General features: G+C 44.3%; 1 protein-coding gene across 1 annotated transcript in view; it reads right to left on the reverse strand.

Annotated features, from left to right (window-relative positions):
* Window positions 1-23,587, reverse strand: part of smoc2 (SPARC related modular calcium binding 2) — a 132,113-nt gene that overhangs the window by 34,885 nt on the left and 73,641 nt on the right. The window contains exons 7-8 of the mRNA XM_034185118.1: window positions 9,404-9,478; window positions 3,642-3,828 (exon numbers count right to left, since the gene is read on the reverse strand). Of these exons, the coding sequence (XP_034041009.1) occupies window positions 3,642-3,828; window positions 9,404-9,478 (262 nt within the window). The remainder of the gene's footprint in view (window positions 1-3,641; window positions 3,829-9,403; window positions 9,479-23,587) is intronic.

The following is a 23,587-nucleotide window of genomic DNA, read 5'->3' on the forward strand; positions in this document are numbered from 1 at the left end:
AGACTCAAACGGATCATTTGACTGTCTTTTGATTGCGTACAGACAAGAAGGGTTCAATGTGATTCAAGCTTGATCCTGGATCATCCAGATGGAGAATCGTCACTTCATCTAGCAGCACCCATGGTGATTTGAAATACTCCAAAGGAAATAACTTTTAAAAGAAAAGGTGGCATTTTACAGGCTTTTCAGATGTGATTGGTCAGATTATCCTTTGACTAATGATGTCACCACTGATACAGTATGTTCACAAAAACTGGCCTAATCTCCCTGAGTTTTGATATCTAAACCCACTTGCAGGTATCTTTAAGCCATACAACATAACTGGTCTCATTTCTTCTACTGCTGTCAAACACTCCTGTTAGGGGTCATCAGATCACCCATTTCCATCTCACCCTGTCTTCTGGATCTTCCTCTGTCACACCAACCACCTGCATATCCCTCAGTAAATCCATGAACCTCCTCTTTGGCCTCCTTTTCTCCTCCTGCCTAGTGGCTTCATCCTCACAATCGCTCTCCCTATATACGCTGGGTCCCTCCTCTGCATGTGTCCAAACCCTCTCAATCTCACCTCTCTGTCTCCAAACTGTCCAACCGTATATCCATCTCCACAACCTAGTCTCAATCTTACTTTTTTTTTTTTGCTTAAAAGTTAACTCCATGCACTTTTGAGCCAGCCATCTGCCATCTTTGTACTCCTCATAGAAGCTGTGTGATGACGTGCACAATGTGAGTGTCCAATCGGAATTGGTTCACCATCACATGGTTTTCCAAAATCCAATCATAGGGCAGATTTACGTCATGTGAAAAGCCAAAGATCGTTTTCAGGAGTGATATGTTACTAGTTGGCCCATCTGAATAGCCCCCTGGGTGCTCCAATGAGTACATAGTATTAGTACATACTCGCACAGCAAAAGTGAAAGCTTGCAACTTCACTATTAGACTGGACTACCACTCATTCACACACATAATCCATCTTGCTCCAACTGACTTTCATTCCCCTTCTCTCCAGAGCGTATCACCACCTCTCCAGGCTCGTTTCGCCCTACAGATCACAAGACTTCCTCTCCTATGTGATTAAAAACAAAATTAGATGCTGCAGTGTTTCAACAGCACAAGTTACTGAGGCAAGTTGAATCATGAATGAACAAGTTAATTCATTTGGAACAAAGAAAACAAAAAGATAAAAATCGACGAGAATAATATGTCAACCAATAAAGAATGCTAAAAAAGCAGTAGGGAGAAGTCAAGACTTATAACCTCCTACCTCCTTCTCACTATTCACAAAAATAAATGACAACTTAATTACAACACCACATAAATCCAAGATATTTACAGTCCAATACCCACCCAGTGCCAAAAAGTAAATAAAAATAAATAACCAACAAAATACATAAATAGGTAAATAAATCAAACAAATACATAAGCAATCCAAATATACGAGGTCTGTTAGAAAAGTATCGGACCTTTTTATTTTTTTCAAAAACCATATGGATTTGAATCACATGTGATTGCATCAGACAAGCTTGAACCTTCGTGCGCATGCATGAGTTTTTTCACGCCTGTCGGTTGCGTCATTCGCCTGTGAGCAGGCTTTGTGTGAGCATTGGTCCACCTTCTCGTCATTTTTTTAATGCGAATAAATGTCTGAACGATTTGGAGCTTTGCTGCATCAATTTTTTTCCAGAAACTGTGAGACCTCCAGGTGGACACCGTTCGGAAAAGTAATATGGCTTTCAGGGACGATTTTATGGGGATTATACAGATTAAGGAGTGTTACTGCTGCTTTACGGACGGCCCACAACTGCTGAGAGCGCGGCGCGCTCCCAGCGCCAATCGACATGCTCAGACCCCGCTGAAACAACCAGATCATTTCCAACGTGAAGGCTTTGTTGATCCAGGACCTCGTTTGACTTTCACAAAAAGGCAGAAGTCGTGGACATCAGCACTTTTTCGGCACATTCCACTGTTACAGGAGTTTTTTTCATGGAAAGAAAAGCGGAGGGACGCGCCACGGAGCCGTTCATTATGCGGGACAAAACCACCTCGGTGTTGGTCTCACAGGACGGCTTTGAGATGGCTTTCAGATGGATTCCGGTTGCTTTTCAGTCGTGTGATTATCAAATTGTGATTGTGCATGAGCTGCACATGCCCCAACATGTCCTGGAAGGCTTCATCACGGCGTTGCTTTGCGCCATGTGGCTCCACCGCAACACGCGGAACTCCTCCGCACGTCTGTCTTAATGTGCTGAAAAAGTGCTGATGTCCACGTCTTTTCACAATTCCTGTGCTAGTCAGACGACAGACCAGCTCAAGACAGCGTCCAGTTTAGAAATGAATGGCACATTCCACTGTTACAGGAGTTTTTGTCATGGTAAGAGGAGCAGCTCCACCGCGACATGGCGCAAACCAACACCATGATGAAGCCTTCCAGGACATGTTGGGGCATGTGCAGCTCATGCACAATTACAATCGGATAATCACACGACTGAAAAGCAACCGGAATCCATCTGAAAGCCATCTCAAAGCCGTCCTGTGAGACCAACACCGAGGTGGTTTTGTCCCGCGTAATGAACGGCTCTGTGGTGCGTCCCTCCGCTTTTCTTTCCATGAAAAAAACTCCTGTAACAGTGGAATGTGCCGAAAAAGTGCTGATGTCCGCGACTTCTGCCTTTTTGTGAAAGTCAGACAAGGTCCCGGATCAACAAAGCCTTCACGTTGGAAATGATCTGGTTGTTTCAGCGGGGTTTGAGCATGTCGATCGGTGCTGGGAGCGCGGCGTGCTCTCAGCAGTTGTGGGCCGTCCTTAAAGCGGCAGTAACACTCCTTAATCTGTATAATCCCCATAAAATCGTCCCTGAAAGCCATATTAATTTTCCGAACGGTGTCCACCTGGAGGTCTCTCACAGTTTCTGGAAAAAAAACTGATGCAGCAAAGCTCCAAATCGTTCAGACATTTATTCACAATAAAAAAACGATGAGAGGGGTGGACCAGTGCTCACACAAAGCCTGCTCACAGGTGAATGACGCAACCGACAGGCGTGAAAAAACTCACATGCGCACGAAGGTTCAAGCTTGTCTGATGCAATCACACATGATTCAAATCCATATGGTTTTTGAAAAAAATAAAAAGGTCCGATACTTTTCTAACAGACCTCGTATATATACGTAATCCCGCATCTCATTGTGAACCCTGTTCATCTGCATACATTATTAAAGTCTTCCTTCTGTAATTTGTTTAAAGTGCTCTATATTAGTGCTTCTCTGCAATTCTTCAGCCAACCCATTCCACAAATCCAGCTCACAAACTGAAATGCACATACTCTTCATAGTTGTGTGAACACAGTGCTGTTTTAAGTTTAAAGCTCATCTTAAATTATAATCCCCCTCGCTGTCACAAAACATTTTTGAAGTGCTCTTACTGAGTGTGATAAAAGGAACACTTTTTCAGCGCTACGTGAAATGGGTACTTCATCTTGGTATTGTTGGTCTTTTGAAGTCTACAGATGCCTGTATTTTGAAAATTTATGCCAGACTGTCTGCTCTGTGTTTTATTTGTCACAGAAACAACTAAACACCAAAATGCTTGGAAAATCTGTTTGACAGTTCCACAGATAAGGGATAAAGACTTTGCACTGTCCTACCTGGTGGAGGTCCCAGGTATGGGTCGACCCGTGTCCACGAGCACACACCAGCAGTAACCTGTGGAGGGGTGACACTGCACCGGCTTATACAATCCTCCCTGTGCGCAGTCAGGCACAAATACAGCATCATTCTTGTGCTGCCTCGCCTCTTCCTGGGCAGATTGCTGTTCCTGGTCACATGATGAGGCTGGACAGGAGGGTCAAAGGTTAGAGAGGAGTCAATGTCAGTGTAATTGCATAGGCTGATAACACTAATAGGACTACTAACTTGTTAAAGTGGCTGTGATGGTGGCAGGCTGAGATAGAATCTTTAAAAACAACCTTAAATACTTCAGAATGGGATATTTTGTCATTTCTACAATGGAGATACAAAAGTAGCTCAACACATGCTGTTACCAGATTCCTTTACCATAAGTCTGTTAAAGATAATGAACTATGCAGTATCTCTGCTACTGTAGATATCATGTCTAAAACAGAAATTAACACATTTTTAAAAGCACAAAACAGATGCAATTCAAAATATGCAAAACATATTATTACCACTGCCAAGTAAGAAAGTCAAATTATTTATTTTTATTATTTTTACTAATTTATTGGGACTCAGCTTATTAATAAGTGATCACTGAGAGTTAGGGCAAAATTGTGAGGACGGAACTTCTTCCGTTCGATCTTGTTAATATCTGAGCATCAGCAGGCTGCATTTTTTTTTACTTAGTTCCTTTGCCAGATTACACCATATCTAAGGGTCCTGTCCCACTGGCGTTTAGGAGGATTTGCGCATGAAATGAGGAGACAAAAGCTGAGCGTCTGCAACAAAGGTGGGTGGAACAAATGTCCTGGGGTGGATCACGTAGTGCACAGCGAATACATGACGAAGAAAAGCGGATATAACAGGGAACAGAAGCGAAGGCGACCGCGGAGGCGCCCCCATGAGGGGCACAGCAGCCGTGATGCACTCGCCTCATCCATGCCCACTCTGTCTGCATGCGCGACATACCATTTGCGACCGTGATGTGGCCGTGCTTGGCACGCGTTATATCTGTTTTGCACGCTGTCCCAGTCCGCCGCCAAGCCGCGCCAACCCGTCGGTTGCGGATATCAGCGGATGACAGCGGATATGCGGCGCATTGGTTGTGTATGTCCTGCATATGTCTTCAGTATGTGTTCAGGAAGTGATGCGGATCTCATCCGCATCAGGATTTTTGAGACTCTCAAAAATCCTGGCTGCGGACTCTGCGGATGATCACGGACGTGTTCGGATGTCGGCCGACTCATACAGGAATGTTACACGGATATTGCGGTTGTTTGGTGGATGTGCGCCACTTTTGTGCACATTCCATCCGCAAAGCCTCCTAAACGCCAGTGGGACAGGGCCCGAAAGAACAAAATTATCCCCCTTATGATCCACTTTTCATTGTTTGTGGTGCCTTGTGTAAACAGAAATTGTGTAAATAAAGCTTAATGCAGGTCTGCAATAATTCAACACCACTGCAGAGGTTACATATGAAACTGACCAAGCTGTTGCAGTGTCATACGTAGAAAGTTATAAACTTTGTTGCTTTTCTGACAGTCTGACCAGACTCTTGGATGAAATACGCTGAAGCCTTTACACTCTAACCACAGCTACAGAATGCCTGAAGGAGGATGAAGTGCAAAAAAAGATGAAGGCCTGGAGGATGTGGCTTCACAGACAGTGTGTGCGGACTGCTGTATCAGCCCCTTGTGGTGCTGTTTAAGATATTAACAGGCTAATGACTAAGTCCAGTTCCCTATGCCCCACATTAAGTAAATATTTAGAAAGTCAGTTGTCCTCTGACAATGTGTGACGGAGAGAAACAGACAAGACAAAGGCAGAACACTGGTCAGTCTGTCGTTGGCGGACACAGACTGCACCTATAGGACAATGCAAAGTCCCAGAGGCCTCATTTACCAACCGTCTGTATGTACAAATTTGTGCTCAAACCATGCATACAAACATTTCTGTGCAGAGTGTGAAATTCACCAACTTGTACTGATACTTAGGAACATGTGTAAATATACACACAGCTCCAACCATGGGTACATACATTGTCAGGTGGTAGAACAGGGAAACTGCAACGATAAGGCTTCCCTTCTATCACAGTATGCAGCCTCCATTAGTTCCCCAAATTAATAAGTACACAATTAGTAATTACGTCAAGTTAGAAACAGGCGTGGCCTCTTTATAGTGTCAAAACCTGCAACTCATGTGTACTATCACAGATTGGCCACTGCAATTGTATATTAAAAATGGGCACATATTATTTTTGCTGCTCCGATTTCATGAGGAGATATTCTATTTTAACAAAGACCGTAGTGAGGTGATGACATAGGAGCGCAAAAGATTCTGGGATAATTGTAACGATAAACAGGAAGTCCCTTGGACTTCTCCCTTGTTTCACACGGGGGTCACCACAGCAGATCTGAGGTAGATCTGCATGTTATTGTTCCTGGCATCAAAATCACCAGTTTGGTCCATTTCTACTGTCTTTCTGCAGATTTGGACTCATTTTGTTTGGGTGCGGTACATTATTTTTAAAGTTTGCACCTTTAAAACAGACTGATTTATAGCTCACGTAAAACACTTTGACATAAATTTAAAAATACATAAATATGCAAAAATGTGCAAATTAATTCTCACATGCCAATATCTCAAAATAGCTGTCAATCAAAATGGGATTCAGCCTTTCGACTGATCATCCAATCATTGTATGGAAGTCCAGCGTCCAGGCCTGCCCACAGCTCCATTCACTCCCAGAGATGCTGCACGTCCGGGGGCGGGACAAATTTGTGCCATTTATCCAATGGCCTTTGAGTTTTGAGGCAATGAAAAAAACTGTTCCCGGCAGTCCCATTGAAGTGAAGAAACACTCGGCTTCTACGGGAAAATCCATTGACCACAGACCATATGAGAAAAAGATTTATGAGACCTTAACAAAATAGAGTCAACTGATTTGTGATAAGTAGCTGATTCTGAATGAACTCGTCTTCAAGATTAATGTGTTCTAATGCATTTGTAGTCAATGAAATGATAAACTATACACATTTGATTTTTTTTTTTTTTTTTTTTTTTTTGACATTTTAGGGGAAGCTGAGCTTCCCTTGCAGTCTTACAGAAATTGCCTCTGGTTGTTTAGGATGGGTTGGGACACCATTAAGCTTTTGTTTGTATAGTGTTACAACCCCAATTCCATGGAAGTTGGGACGTTGTGTAAAATGTAAATAAAAACAGAATACAATGATTTGCAAATCCTCTTCAACCTATATTCAATTGAATACACCACAAAAGAGCGAAAAGAGAATCTGTAGAACTTTCTAGACGTAAGCGGCAAGGCCGAAAACCAATATTGAATGCCCGTGACCGTCGATCCCTCAGGCGGCACTGCATTAAAAACTAACATCATTGTGTAAAGGATCTTACAGCATGGGCTCAGGAACACTTCAGAAAACCATTGTCAGTTAACACAATTCGTCGCTACATCTATAAGTGCAAGTTAAAACTCGACCATGCAAAGAGAAAGCCATACATCAACAACATCCAGAAACACCTTCCACCTTCTCTGGACCCGAGCTCATTTGAAATGGACAGACGCAAAGTGGAAAAGTGTGCTGTGGTCTGATGAGTCCACATTTCAAATTGTTTTTGGAAATCATGGACGTCGTGTCCTCCGGACAAAAGAGGAAAAAAAACATCCAGATTGTTACCAGCACAAAGTTCAAAAGCCAGCATCTGTGATGGTATGGGGATGTGTTAGTGCCCATGGCATGGACAACTTAGACATCTGTGATGGCACATCAATTCTGAAAGGTACATCCAGTTTTTGGAGCAAAACATGCTGCCATCCAAGCAACGTCTTTTTCAGGGACGTCCCTGCTTATTTCAGCAAGACAATGCCAAGCCACATTCTGCACGTGTTACAACAGCGTGGCTTCGTAGTAAAAGAGTGCTGGTACTAGACTGGCCTGCCTGCAGTCCAGACCTGTCACCTATTGAAAATGTGTGGTGCATTATGAAGCGCAAAATACGACAACGGAGACCCCGGACTGTTGAACAACTGAAGTTGTACAAAAAGCAAGAATGGGAAAGAATTCCACCTACAAATCTTCAATTTGTGTCCTCAGTTCCCAAACGCTTGAGTGTTGTTAGAAGGAAAGGTGATGTAACACAGTGGTAAACATACCACTGTCCCAGCTTTTTTGAAACGTGTTGCAGGCATCCATTTCAAATTGAGCAAATATTTGCACAAAAACAATAAAGTTTATCAGTTTGAACAGTAAATATCTTGTCTTTGTGGTGTATTCAGTTGAATATAGGTTGAAGAGGATTTACAAATCATTGCATTCTCTTTTTATTTACATTTCACACAATGTCCCAACTTCATTGGAATTGGGGAAAATAGCAACATTTCAATGCTTTTGAGCTACTTCTAAAAATTCATTTATGCAAACAAAATTTTACACAGCATGTTTTTTCATCAATTTGGAACCTACTCAGGGGGTCAGAGCATTAAATTACAAACACTGCAAAAATGTGGACTACCCTAGTGTATACGTGCATCATGTGAGGTCAAAGGAAAGTTCCTGTAATTTCAAAACCTCATGCACGAGCACATGCACTTCCTGCTGTAAACGGCATTAAGAAGAAAATAAAATATTCGTCATGGATTTCCCTATGAGATAAATATGTTCTCAACATGTTTCAAAAATAAAGCGACATTGTAATGTTTGGATTTCAGTGGAGTTAAATGTTGTTCGTACAGTAGAATTTAGAACCTTTTCTCGGCACAGTTTGATAAATGAAGGCTCTGGGATCTGTGGAAGTGTTTCCTGTATTTGTTCAAAATTCCCATGGAAAGAAAATGCTGTGCTTCATGATCCCTCCATTTATCCATTTTCTGCAGGGATCGGACTGTGCTACGATGAGGAGGTGGGGTTTTTGCAGAGCCTGGGCACGGATCAGATGCTGTCATGCAAAGATTTGAGCATGAAAGTCCTCCATCAGCCTGGATGAAGCAGAGCCCTTCTGGCAATGAAAGCTTTCATCACCAAACATCTCCTGCTCTTCACTGTTCGCCTCAAGGCTCGGAAGCTCCTGCAGGATTATGGGTATCGAGTTACTTTGTTTATTTTCTTTGCAGATCCTTACCCACAGAAACAAACCTGAATGAAACGCCTCTCCACTCTCTTAACAGGGTCTCTTTGCTCCACTTCCTCCATATGGGCTCTCTTTGTTTGGCCGCTTTTTTTATTTAATCTTTATATGCAAAAGAGCACAAGAGAGCCGAAAGAGTGGTAATGAAAACCATCAGCACTGCTTTTCTACTGCTTTTTTTATTGGTAGTAAATTATGATAATGAGATTCACGCACAAATGCACACATGCACGCAGCATTTTCATCTGGAGGCTGGCCTCAGAACAGCATGGTTTTATGCAAGTGATTTCTCCAAAGAGAAAAGAGGCAGCTTATCTGTTTAATGTTCAGTAGGATGGAGCAGCCAGGAGAATAGGACGTTCTGTGTTTGCACCATGTGCTGATAATTACTAATATGCTGCAACGCAAAGGACCGCAAAAAGAAGCAGACCCCCAAAGCCTGATGCACTCCATCACCAAGATGTATTGGTTTCACAACCCGCCATCTGTCCTTAAAAGACAGGAACAGCCCCAAACCATGATTGCTCACACAAGCAGGAAAAAGACAGCGTGCCTTTGCTTGAGGTTAGTAAATACCAGCTTTGAAACTCACATGGTGATCTGGTTCTGTTGTTCTGCCGGCTTCGAACCTGCTCCGTCCACAGAGTCGGGTACTGGGAAATGATGTCTGAGAGAAATCACAGAGACAGCTTTATTAGTTTAAATCAAAAACACATTTATATGGTGTGGTTCCAGAACTCGCAGACTGTAAAACGCACATTAATTTTATTGTATCTCATACTGCTAGACTGCCTGTGGAATTTAGATTGTGAAGGACAGCTGTAACCAGAAATGTAACAGCAGATCCACAGGGTTCAAAATTGAAGCCAACAGAACAGTAACTACAAACGCGCTGTAAAAAGAGAAGAAAATCAAAGTTGATTCCTTTATTATCGCTTTCGGTTAAGGTAAATAAAACCTGTTGTAATTTGGCAGCTCAACTGTGAACTCCAAAAATGTTTCTCTGTCTCTGCCGTTTTTTTCCTTTTCATCTGTTTATTTTCTTCTTTTTTCTTAAACTGGATTACTTAAAAACAAAAAATGGGGCCTGCTGGGTAATTGTATTTTCCATGTGGAGCTAATCAATGATATATAACAATCTAATGCCACAAATACAAGGTTAAAATATTCTAATTATTTACCAAAATGAATGAGTAGCAGCTTGATGTCACCCTGTGAACCATATTAGAGGAATTCTATAGTAACAGAATTACAACTGCACAGGGCAGCACGGTGCCTTAGTGGTCACCACTGTTGCCTCAAATCAACAAGGTCATGGGTTTGATTCCCACCTGTGGCCTTTTTATGTGGAGTTTGCACATTCTCCCCATGTTAGCATGGGTTTCCTCTAGTGGTGGGCACAGCTAACCAAAAAATTAGCTTCGATAACAAATAATCAGCTAACTGAAAAGTTATCTTTTATAAACCTAAACCGATAAACCACCAAAAATTTATCAGAGGCTACAGATAACCGATAACTTACAATATTCTCTCTGGTACACTTGCAACTACTAACAAGCTGATTTTGAGTTTTAACACCACGATCACTTCTGGTAGCATCAAAGGTGACTACAGACCCAAACAATGAGTCAGCACTTCGGTCTTGGAGCATCCTGCTCCCTGCTGGAAGCTCCTGTTTACTACAAAGCTCAACTCTCTACTCATTAACAGTGTTGCCGTGAGGCAGAGTTCTTGGAAAATAAAACAGAGCTGACTTATGGTTTGGTTTAGAAATGCAATTAATACTGATAGAATAACTACATTAATGTCAATTCTGTCATTTGTACAAAATTAAAATATAACATATCTTTTAATGTTGAATAATGCACTAATTCTGAAGTTTTGTAACAAACACAGGCAGATGCCAAGGGATTATGGGTAAAATGTGCCTCCGCTAACAGTTTGTCTCATTCATTCTATGTAAACCTATGTGAGGTGTGTCGTGTGTTGGTGTTTACAGATAAATGTGCTTTTGTAAAATTTACCATTTTTTATTTGTAAAACAAAAAAAGGCATTTTCTAAAAAAAGTCAAGTTGGAATTAGATAAATGTCTGATACAACAGGTGTCAAAATAAATAGAACACTGCCATGATCTACTGGTGCCCAGACGCTCAGTACTTACACTGGGCTTACGCTGTGCGAGTATTGACCCTTTTTCAGCTGTTTTTTTTCCACTCATGCGAGAATTTTTTGGATCACATCGAGTTTCAGCTTAATCGCGCGTTCTGCTTCATGTAGTATACATGGAGTAACAAGCTGCGTTTAACCTCTCACAACCACCTGCTGATTGGCAATTGTATGGTCGGATGAAAATCATACCCATTTCATATTCTGGTCGGCCGTCGTGAGGGTATCCCACAAGCGTCCAACCTCTCGTACTGTACATGTGTAAACACTGATGCGGTATTGGAGAGAGCATAAACAGTTATCATCTCTTTGGGAGAGCAGCTTCTGTTTCTTTCCCCCCCTTTCTTCAACTCTGCCAACTCAGCCGACACCAGGAGCGGGTGGACCCACAATACAAACTCCCAAACCGGGGCTTAAGGTATAAGAAGTCGTCAAGTTTATTTCAGGCAGAGGTTCGGTACACAGGTTATCAGATAGCGGAGCAGAGGTACAAGCAGGGTGAGGCGCAAACGTAGTTATCTCCAGGCAGAGGTCTGAGGTACAAGCAAACACTGGCATAAAGGCTGAGGAATAAAGGCTGAGGCAAAAAGGCGTGGTCGAAAAACACAGAGCAAGGTACTGGTACATGGTAAGACTAATTAGGACTGATAACAAGAAGGCTGGAGAGTGTGCAGGAAGCGATAATCTGGTGAGGGACTGCGAGACTGTGAGGGTTTATATGAAGGTGGACTAACGAGGGACAGGTGGTATTAATGAGGTGCACGTGAGGAACAATCAGGAAAGGGGGCTAGTGAACAAAGAGGAAACACTGTGCAAGATGGGGAGGAAGAGTGCACAAAGTTGGATACAGAGACATGAGAGCAAGTGCCAAGAGTGAGAGTGACAGAAACTGAGTGGACAGAAACAAAGTGTGAGACAAGGACAATATCAGGTGCAGTGCTGTGGTGAGAGAACATACTCAGAGGGGCGTGAGTAAACACAAAGCAGACAGAAACAAAAAGAGAGACAAAAACATGGGGCAAGTGCGGTGAAGTGAACATAAATAACTGGGTGTGAGGAATAACAAGAAACAATGAACAGGCTTGACATAAGAGAATAAAATATAATACAGAACAGGGCAAGAACAGGAACAAATACTAAAGCAGAACAACAAGGAAAACAGACTACATGATACAGATACGAAACCCAATGTTCAATGTAACTGATAACACAAATGAGAAAATACACAAATGATAAACTAATGACCAATAATGCAAACATAATCTGACAGAACAAAACTAGAATGGAACTGGGTGATGGCAACAGAATGTTAAGAAACAAAGTGACAAGAAAAACATAACAGAATAAATCCTGGTGAAAATAAATATTAATAAATCAATGCAGAAAAGAACAACAAAAAGGGGAAAAACCTGAACAAACACCCAGATCCGGCCGAAACATGACAAACTCATGTAAAGTCTTGTAATGTTTTTGTTTTTTTTCAAACTTTGTTGTCTCCCATTGAGTTTTTCTAAAAATAAGAAATGTAAATATAGTTAGAAAAAAAACCCTTCTGTTTACATTTTGCTTCAGGAAACACAAGTCCGACGTGTGGTTTTTGAACGTACAATGTGAGCTGTCAGATCGCATCAGAGCATCGGGCTGTATAGTGTGAGAACATAAATCGTGAAAGCTGAACTTTTACACTATGCAGTGTTGTTGTACAGTTTGAGCTGAAGCCGAATATAGTGATTGAAAATATTGGACAGTGTCTGCCCAACTTTAGGGCAAATACTGCCATGAACACTAATGGCCAGTAGATGGCAGTAGAGACAGTGAAAACTTGCCAAAACAAAATTCCAGATAATCCGTGGTACGTTAAAGATGTGTGGAATTTAATAAATGCAAACTGAATTTCAGACATCTTATATATATTACTCTGGAACAAAGACGACAGACAGTATTTGACATAAACAGGACTCTAAACAACAAACAGGAATCAACTGCAATGATCCCATTTCAAAATAATGGAGGAGCAACCTGAATTTCTTCTGGCATTTTTACATAAAACAAGCACAATAATGTCTAAACCCAGAGAATATATCCATCCATCCATTTTATTCCGCTTCATCCGAGGTTGGGTCGGGGGGGCAGCAGCTCAAGCAAAGCTGCCCAGACCTCCCGATCCACACACACCTCCCCCAGCTCCCCCGGGGGAACCCTGAGGCATTCCCAAGCCAGCTGTGAGACGTAGTCCCTCCAACGTGTCCTGGGTCTTCCCTGGGGCCTCATCCCGATGGGACGTGCCCAGAACACCTCTCCAGTGAGGCGTCCAGGGGACATCCGAAAAAGATGTCCGAGCCACCTCAGTTGGCTCCTTTCAACATGGAGGAGCAGCGGCTCGACTCTGAGCTCCTCCAGAGTGATCGAGCTCCTCACCCTATCTCTAAGGGAGCGCCCAGCCACCCTCCACAAGAAACTCATCTCGGCCGCTTGTACTCGCGATCTTGTTCTTTCGGTCATGAGCTAAATCTCATGACCATAGGTGAGGGTCAGAATGTAGATAGATCGGTAAATCGAGAGCTTTGCTCCCCTGCTCAGCTCTCTTCACCACGACGGTCCGATACAGCGACCGCATCACTGCAGATCTGTCGATCTGCTCCATCCATCCCTCGCTCGAGAACAAGACACCAAGATACTTAAACTCCTCCACTTGAGGCAAGGACACTCCAGCGACCTGAAGAGGGCAAAGCACCTTTTTCCGGTTGAGAACCATGGCCTCAGATTTGGAGGTGCTGATTTTCATCCCGGATGCTTCACACTCGGCTGCACACCGCTCCAGTCCACGCCGAAGGTCCTGATTTGATGAAGCCAACAGAACCACATCGCCCGCAAACAGCAGAGATGAGATTCTGTGGTTCCCAAACTGTACCCTCTCTACACCCTGACTGCGCCTAGAAATTCTGTCCATTAAGGTTATGAACAGAACCGGTCACAAAGGGCAGTCCTGGTGGAGGCCAACATGCACTGGAAACAGGCTTGACCTACTACCGGCAATGCGAATCAAGCTCCTGCTACGGCTGTAAAGGGACCGGATAGCACTTAACAAAGGAGCACGGACCCCGTACTCCCGGAGCACCCCCCACAGGGCACCTCAAGGGACACAGTTGAACGCCTTCTCCAGATCCACAAAACACATGTGGACTGGTTGGGCGAACTCCCATGAACCCTCGAGCACCCGATGGAGGGGGTAGAATTGGTCCAGTGTGCCATGACCAGGACGGAAACAACACTGCTCCTCCTGAATCTGAGGTTTGACTATCGGTCGAATTCTCCTCTCCAGCACTCTGGAATAGACCTTACCGGGGAGGATGAGGAGTGTGATCCCCTTGTAGTTGAAACATACCCTCCGGTCCCCCTTCTTAAACAGAGGGACCACCACCCCGGTCTGCCAATCCAGAGGCACTGTCCCTGACCACCACGCGATGTTGCAGAGATGTGTCAACCAAGACAGTTCCACCACATCCAGAGACTTAAGGTACTCTGGATGGATTTCATCCACCCCAGGACCCTTGCCACGGAGGAGCTTTCTGACCACCTCGGTGACTTCAGCCTGGGTAACTGATGAGTCTGCCTCTGAGTCCCCAGTCTCTGCTTCTTCTCTGGAAGATGTGACGATGGGATTGAGGAGATCCTCGAACTATTCTTTCCACCGCCCGACAACATCCCCAGTCAGGGTCAACAGCTCCCCACCTGCACTGTAGACAGTGTTGGTGGAGAGCCGCTTCTGCCTCCGGAGACGTCAGACAGTTTGCCAGAATTTCTTCGAGGCCGACCGACAGTCCTCCTCCATGGACTCGCCAAACTCCTCCCAGACCCGAGGTTTTGCCTCTGCGACCACACAGGCTGCAGCACGCTTGGCCTGCCAGTACCTGTCAGCTGCCTCCGGAGTCCCACCTGCCAACAAAGACAAGTGGACTCCTTCTTCAACTTGACAGCATCCCTTACTTCCAGCGTTCACCAGTGGGTTTGGGGATTGCCGCCACGACAGGCACCAGAGACCCTGCAACCACAGCTACGAGCGGCCACATTGACAATGGAGATGGAGAACATGGTCCACTCGGACTCCATGTCTCCAACCTCCCCCGGGATCTGAGAGAAGCTCTCCCGGAGGTGGGAGTTGAAGACCTCACTGACAGAAGGTTTCACCAGCCGTTCCCAGCAGACCCTCATAATACGTTTGGGCCTGCCAGGTCTGACCAGCTTCCTCCCCTCCCAGCGGATGCAACTCACCACCAGGTGGTGATAGGTCAACAGCTCAGCCCCTCTCTTCACCCGAGTGTCCGAGACATGTGGCCGAAGGTCAGATGATATGATTACAAAGATCATCAACCTCCAGCTCGGTGTCCTGATGCCACGTGCAATTACGGACACCCTTGTGCTCGAACATGATGGTCGTGATGGACAAACTGTGGCTAGCACAGAAGTCCAACAACTGAACACCACTTGGGTTCAGACTGGGGAGGCCATGCTTCCTGTTCACCCCCCTCCAGGTCTCACTGTCACCACCCACGTGGGTGTTGTCCAGGAGAACAATGGAGTCCCCAGTCAGAGCACTATCTAGTACCCCTCCCAGGGAATCCAAGAAGGTCGGGTCCTCTGCACTGCCACTCGGCCCGTAGGCTGAGACATCAGTGAGAGACCTGTCCCTGACCCAAAGGCATAGGGACATGACCCTCTCGTTCACCGGGGTGAACTCCAACAAACAATGACTGAGCTGGGGAGCAATGAGCAATGCTACCCCCGCCCACCGCCTCTCCCCATGGGCAATGCCAGAAAAGTGGAGCGCCCAGCCCCTCTCCAGGAACTGGGTACCAGAGCCCAAACTGTGCGTGGAGGTGAGCCCGACTATCTCTAGTCAGTACCTCTCAACCTCCCTCACAAGCTCAGACTCCTTCCCCCCAGTGAGGTGACATTCCACGTCCCGACAGCAAGAGGCTGTGAGCGCAGACCATGCCCCCGGGCCACCCACCCTTGACCGCCACCCAGCCCTCTCTGCATTGGACCCCCATGGCCCCCTCTGCAGGTGGTGAACCTACAGATGGGCAGGCCCATGTCGCTCTTTCGAGCTGGGCCCGGCCAGGCCCCATGGGCTAAGGCCTGACCACCAGGCACTCATGCGCGAGCCCCAACCCCAGGCCTGCCTCTAGGGTGGGGCCTCGGCTCCGCCATACCTGGCAACGTCTCGGTCCTTGATTTCATACTGGTCATGGGAGCTTCTGAACTGCCCTTAGTCTGACCCGTCCGCTAGGACCTGTTTGCCATGGGAGACCCTACCAGGGGCACGAAGCCCCCAACAACCTGATCAGAGCGTCTCAAATGCATTTCTTCTGTTGTGAATGTACTGAGATACCCATAATGCACTGGGCACAGCATCTCCACACTAAATCCTTCAAAATTAGTGCATTACTTTAAAACTAAATATATATCTGATATTTTCACTTTATAAAACTTCAGATGTGATGTTCGGAATTAGTTTGGTTAAAATTGTAACCACAAGTTAAATCTGTATGCCTCTGGATGACTTGGGTGATATTGCCAGCATATCAGTATGGGGTCAAAAGAAACGAGCTATATTTTTTTTTGTGACCAGTTCTCCTTTGCCTGCAAAGGATAGAGCGGTTTCTTTTAGAACCAGCGCTCCTCTGTTTACGGAGGATAGAAATGCCTATCTACTACAAAACATTTAACAGATAGGTACTCAACTGATTTTTAGATTTCATAGATGTTTGTAATTATTTGTAACTGTTTACCATGTCTGCAAAAATACACTAGCGGTCTAAAAATTATTGGACCAAAACTTATAAGATAATTAGTCCGATAATGGTTTTCAAAGTTATCTAAAAAGCTAATCCAATAATGAAAACATTATCTTTGATAATTAGTGGTTTGTGGATTAGTGGAACTGTGCCCACCACTGGTTTCCTCTCTCATTTAAATACATACAGGTTAAGTGAATTGGAAACTTTATAACTGTCCAGGTCTCCCTTGCAAAAGAGATCTCGACGTCAATGGGACCAGCCTGGTTAAATAAAGATCATACGAGGTCTGTTAGAAAAGTATCCGACCTTTTTATTTTTTTCAAAAACCTGATGGATTTGAATCACGTGTGCTTGCATGAGCCAACCTTGAACCTTCGTGCACATGCGTGATTTTTTTCACACCTGTTGGTTGCGTCATTTGCTTGTAAGCAGCCTTTGTGTGAGGATGGGTGTAGTCTCTCGTCCTTTTTTTCTTTGCAAGGAAATGGTTGAACGACTGGAGCAGCGCAACTGCATCAAATTTTGCCACAAACTGGGCAATAGCCAGGTGGAAACCATTCGGTGTGATCCTCTGGGCATCACACAGATTAGGGAGCGGTACAACCGGTTTAAAGACAGCTGCACAACAGTGGAGAGCGCACTGCGCTCCGACCAGCATCAACATGCTGAAACAACTGGATCATTTCCAAAGTGAACGCTGTGATGATGTGGGACTGTCATGTGATTATCCGAGAAATTGCACTTTTTCGGCACATTCCACTGTGAAAGAAGATTTTGCCATGAAAAGAGTGGCAGCGAAATTCATCATCACGAAGCTGATGGCGCCTCCGTGTTAACATGCCCAGCTCGTCAACCATTTGGAAGATTCAGACGGCTTTTGGTGGCTTTTCAGTCGTGTGACTATCCGAGAAATTGTGGACAAGCTGGACATGTCAGGGCATGTCCTGTGAGGCTTCATCACGGAGGCGCTGTTGCTGCGCCATCAGCTTTGTGCCGATGAATTTTGCCGCCACTCTTTTCATGGCAAAATCTTCTTTCACAGTGGAATGTGCCGAAAAAGTGCTGATGTCCACCTCTTCCGCAATTTCTCAGATAATCACACGACAGTCCCACATCACCACAGCGTTCACTTTGGAAATAATCTGGTCGTTGATGCCGATCGGAGCGTGGCGCGCTCTCCACTGTTGTGCAGACGTCTTTAAACCAGTTGTACTGCTCCTTAATCTGTGTGATGCCCAGAGGATCGTCACCGAAAGCCATCTGAATAATCCGAATGGTTTCTACCTGGCTATTGCCCAGTTTGTGGCAAAATTTGATGCAGTCGCGCTGCTCCAGTCGTTCCACCATTTCCTTGCAAAGACAAAACGACGAGAGACTCCACCCATCCTCACACAAAGGCTGCTTACCAGCAAATGACGCAATCGACAGGTGTGAAAAAAATCATGCATGCACGCGAAGGTTCAAGGTTGACTCATGCAAGCACATGTGATTCAAATCCATCAGGTTTTTGAAAAAAATTAAAAGGTCGGATACTTTTCTAACAGACCTCGAGCAAATTTTTGGCGAGATTTTGCTGTCATTGTTGTTCTGTATTCAGAGAATTGCCCAAGAACAATTCATGCGAGTTGCTCACAAACAAACTCAGTAGCCTGACTTTCCAACCACAACTCGCTCACCAAACTAACTGCTGCAGTAACCGGGCAAGACTAGCTACATTGCTAAAGCTCAGGTTACACATAGACGGTTTTGTCGACGGGTAGTACGTAGACTGAAGTTCGCGATAGTTCCGGCTGTTTTCGCGGTGGAAAGGGACGGAGCATTTTGTGCGCCATACTAGCCGCAAATACATGGATAAAACGCCGCTAAATCTGCCGAATAAAGCGGAGTTTTGACGCCGTAGCATCCAGCACACGTCAGGCAATGGGGGTTAATACCCAGTTCTATCCTTTACAATCGCAGGTTAAGACACACGTGAGAATGGCGGTGTTCTGCTGCCGCCGATAATGCCCTGTGTACCACTGGATTTATCCAGGCAAATCCTGCGTTCCTCCAGGAACTTTTGCATATAGGCACCGCCCCCAGAGTATAATAGGCTGAAGCAGCTGTCACTGCAGGGGGAGGGAGATCATCTCTCAGCCTTTTCTTTTCTCTCCTTTTTCCCCTCCTCAACGTGTTGCTCCGTCTCCACCACAGGGCTACCCTCTGCTTCTGAATAAGACCTCTTGGTAAATCCTTGCCGCTGCCAATTTTATTTTAGGAGGCATACTGGAGCTTCTCTGCAAAAATATCTGGAGCTGGCCGCGAGTGAGAGGCCTGCATGCAGCGCGCTAGAGTTTTTATACTGACCGCCGCCTATCGGCCGTTTGGAACGCCGTTAACCGGGAGGTGGCGTTTAGAACGGAGTACTGTCCGCTAGCGCCGCCATTTGTCTGCCTCTGTCGCCGGTTAAAACACCTTTGAGGACGCTGATGTGGGCTCTATCGCCGTTTTACATGCCGTTGGTTAGGGTACAACGCCGGCCGCCAATTACGGCAGTGTAAAATGCGGCACTACAGGAAGGGGCAGGATGACACAGCGATTAAAAAGTATCAAACGCCATTGTTCGCGTTGTCTCCGTCGTCAGGCCACTTCTCCGGGAGCGCTCCCGGAATTATTCGACATGTTGAATAATTTTTTCGACGATTCCCGGTGAAGCCGGAACCAAACCACGCCCCCGTGTGCCGGCATTAACTATGCCGTTTGATCCCTAAAACGGCCCGGAGGGGGCAAAATCTCTGCCGGGATGCTTCCGGGAGAGTTTACCGTCTATGTGTAAATGGGGCTTAAGTTACAGCAATAACTACAAAGATCAGTGGTTCCCAAAATACCTTCCTTGGAGCCCAAGCACGCAACATACGCACACAGCCCCCCACGCAAGCATGCACACATATATGTTGCTTTCACAATTACTTGAAAGCAACATAGCATAAACACACAGTCATGTTTTAAGCATTCAGATGACCCCATTGCTACCTGGGACATCCTGAGAATTGTAGGTTTCTCAAGAAGTTGCCCGCCTGCATATAGACAGTGTGAGTGCCAAACTCAGTGAGGGGCAGAAACTCTGCATTTTTCCCAGTGAATATGGGCATTCATCAAGTATGTGTTGTGGTTCAGACGCTGATCAATACTTGCTGCTGACTTTGAGGACCCTTACCAAAAAGTAGTACATGCAAGTATGTTTCAAGTATACTTCCAGTTTACTTTTTATATACTTATCAGTACTATTTTTTGGTTAGGGGAGAATCGTTAAAATGATACAAGCATAAAGTTTGACAGGAGCATTAATACTGTGGTACTATTTTAAAACTGGCTGATGAACCAAACACAAATCTAAGATGGCTGCCATTTTTTTCAAGATGGCTGACTACAGCTTGGCGAAAATGAAATTTGACATATCATGAACAAAATTACATATTTCAGTAATTACAGTGTGTGTGTATGCATGCTTTTATAGTATTCCAAAACAGATGCTATCTATTAAAATCTACTTAGGTATGTATGTAACTAGTCAGTGATTGAACAGTGAAACTGTCTAAACTGAAATGTATATTGCAAGTTTCTGTCCACTAAATATATTATAATGCATACTGTAACCATGAAAGAAGAATAAATTTTGCCATGTTAAAATGAAACTGGATCCTTTACTTGTTTGTCCAGTTTTAATGCCAACTCTCAACATAGATTATTACAGCTCATAAATTGCACTTGTCCTGCTTCAGAAAATTAAACAATTTCTGCTGAAAAAGGTCCTACGCCATATGACTATTTTACACATTGTAATCATTTTAGTCACAAAAAGGTCTGTTGAGGAATAATTAATACCAAAATCAGGATCCGGATTAAGAAAAAATAATATTCACTCAGATCCATCAATAATCTTTAAACACTTGGGGAAATGGAATTTTGAATGGCCATCTTGAAAAATCAAAGCCATCTTGAATTTTCACTTGGCTCATCAGAAGATTTTGAAGAGTACCTCAGTATGAATGTTTATGGCAAGTTTCATGATTGTATCATTTGGGAGATTTTTTCACTGCTTCCTTGTGTGTGAAAACCAGCAGCTTAGGTGCCTTTGTTGATGAGGAAGGGTTTAGTCATCTTGATTTTGTGGTAGACGCTGTGATGTTTGCAGAATCAAATGATACCCTGAGTGTCTGGGTTTGTGATTGTCCTGGATCAAGACTCAGATCCAGGATTTCAATGACTTCCTGGACTTAACCATCAACAGGTAAAAGTAGAAAACAGAAACATTCACTATATCTCAGCAGTGACACTGATGTATTGGGTGCTCAGCCTTTTAGATCAAGAGACATCTGGGAAGAGCTTATGGAGTCATCAGGTCACTGGACAGAGATACTTGGGGATGCCTATAGCTCTGCAGGAGAATGAAGGTCCAAGTCTTGAATGACCTGGTGCTTCCTGTCTCACTGTATGATTGAGACTTGGATGCTAACCAGTGACTTAAGGTAATGATTAGATTTCTTTGTTACTGGGTCTCTTCCTTGGGTAGCACTGTAATTGCTTTGTGTCAAATGTACAATTACTTAGAGAGACTCAGGTAAGCTTGCACTGTTACATCACCTATGACATTTTGGCCATGTTGTGCATTTCTCTGTGCATGATGCTCAGTTTTGAGATTCCCAGTAGCTGGAGCAGCCCAATGGGATGCCTATATATCATCTGGCTACAGTAGGTAAATGGCTACTTTCAAGCGGTGAGGATGGACTGGTTGTCTGCCTGGATGGTTTCCATTCAGGACCCAAGAGAATTCTGTAGTGTGGTGGATGCAGCCTCATGTAGCGTCAGTGCGTGCTCCCAAAACTGACTTGACCTGGCAGAATCATCTCTTCTTGGGTATGCAATTATACTGCCTTGGTCATTGAGCACCAATCATCGGCCCCTGGATCGTCTTCACAGTCATCCTTCCAAGCACCTTACCCAGCATAGAGGGCACGGAAATAGCCTTGTAGTTATTCTAGTATAGGCAATTGCCCTTTCCTTTCCAGAGAGAACAACAAGGCCTCAGTTACAGGGAGGTGAGATTATACTTGTTTCCCAGAAGGAAGCAAAGATTGGATGCAACAATAGGAAATCAGCATCTCCGCCTGCCTGAAAATGTTTCACCTGGATATCACAGATCCCTGGAGGTGAACAAGATGCCTGGAGCTTACCTTCATCTATATCACTTGAGAATGATGCACTGTGTAGGTACCTCAGTGCTGAAGAAGATACCAACCCCCAACCCCCCCACCCAAAACAGCAAGGGGAAGACCATGTATCACTTGGGTGTGGCAGATAGATGGCTTCTTTGGGGATGTAGGGCAGGGGTGGTGGTTTGTTTCGGCTTTTTGCTTCCCTCTTTTAAGTGTGTTGGTACCTTACACCTATGACTGAAGTAGAAGTGGGTTTGTAAATGCAAGGCTGCATGTTGAGCCTTGAGAAAATTTTAAAAAACACTGCAGTGATTCTTATATTTACTTTGGCTATTTCATTGCAGACAGTATGAACCCAACATATTTCATGTTTTGATAGGTCAACTTCATTTAATTTGTTAAAAATATATCCATTCCTGCATTTCAGCCCTGCAACACATTCCAAAGAAGTCAGGATGGGGGCAATTTAGGCCTAGTAATAAGGTTTAAAACAATTACATACTGATGTTATCTCAAGCAGGTGATATGAACAGGCAACTGTAATCATGACTTGGTACAAAAGCAGTATGAACACAAGGCTGAGTCTTTGTGGAGAAAAGATAGGCAGAGGATCTCCAGTTTGTCAATTAACTGTGAAAAAAATGAATTGAAATGTTTAAAAAATATTGTTGTCAAAGAAAGTTTGGAAGGGATTTCCACCTCTACAGTGCATAATATCAAGGAATTTCAGTGCAAAAAGGGCAAGGGTCTAAACCAAAGATCGGCACTGCATCTAGAACTGTTTTCATCAATAGCTGATATAACCACATGGGCAAAAGGTTACTTTGGGAAACCTTTGTCAAGCACTACAATACAGGGTTACATTCACAAATGCCACTTAAAGCGTTATTTGGTAAAAAAAAAAGAAGCCTTATGTTAACCTTGTCCATAAGCAGCATTGGCTTCTCTGGGCTCACAGGCATCTATCTAGGTTGGACCATCACACAGTGGAAACATGTACTGTGGTCAGACAAATCGGTATTCCAGATCTTTTTTGGAAGAAATGGATGCAACGTGCTGTGGCCCAAAGGAAAAAAGGATCATCCAGACTGTCATCAGCAACAAGTCCAAAAGCCAGGGTCTGTCATGGTATGGGTTTGTGTTAGTGCCCTTGGAAAAGTTAATTTAAAACATGTGATGACAGCATCAATGCAAAAAAGTATTTTGAGATTTTAGAGCAATATATGCTGCCTTCAATACAGGATGTTTTCTAGGGACGTCCATACATTTTTCAACAAGACAATACAAAGCGCCCCTTCACACATAGTACGAATAAGTACAAATCAGGGCGAATCACGGCTGAACAGCTCGTATGAGCAAACCATGAAAACATCGAGCCGACGGGCAAGTGCGAACGATGCCGCTGCAACAGTTTTGTGCACGTGGGAACACAGTGCAAGCAGCTGTGCAATGTGGTTACACATCACACAGCTGCCGTGAAAAAAAAAAATACATGCAACAGTTTCGTGCACACGGAAACACAGCGCAAGCAGCTGCAGCATGTGTAACCACATTGTGCGGCTGCTGTGAAAAAAAAAAAAAAAAAATACATGCCACCACAGGATTCGAACCTG

This window comes from Thalassophryne amazonica, chromosome 13, assembly GCF_902500255.1.
Source record: "Thalassophryne amazonica chromosome 13, fThaAma1.1, whole genome shotgun sequence".
Taxonomy (NCBI): domain Eukaryota; kingdom Metazoa; phylum Chordata; class Actinopteri; order Batrachoidiformes; family Batrachoididae; genus Thalassophryne; species Thalassophryne amazonica.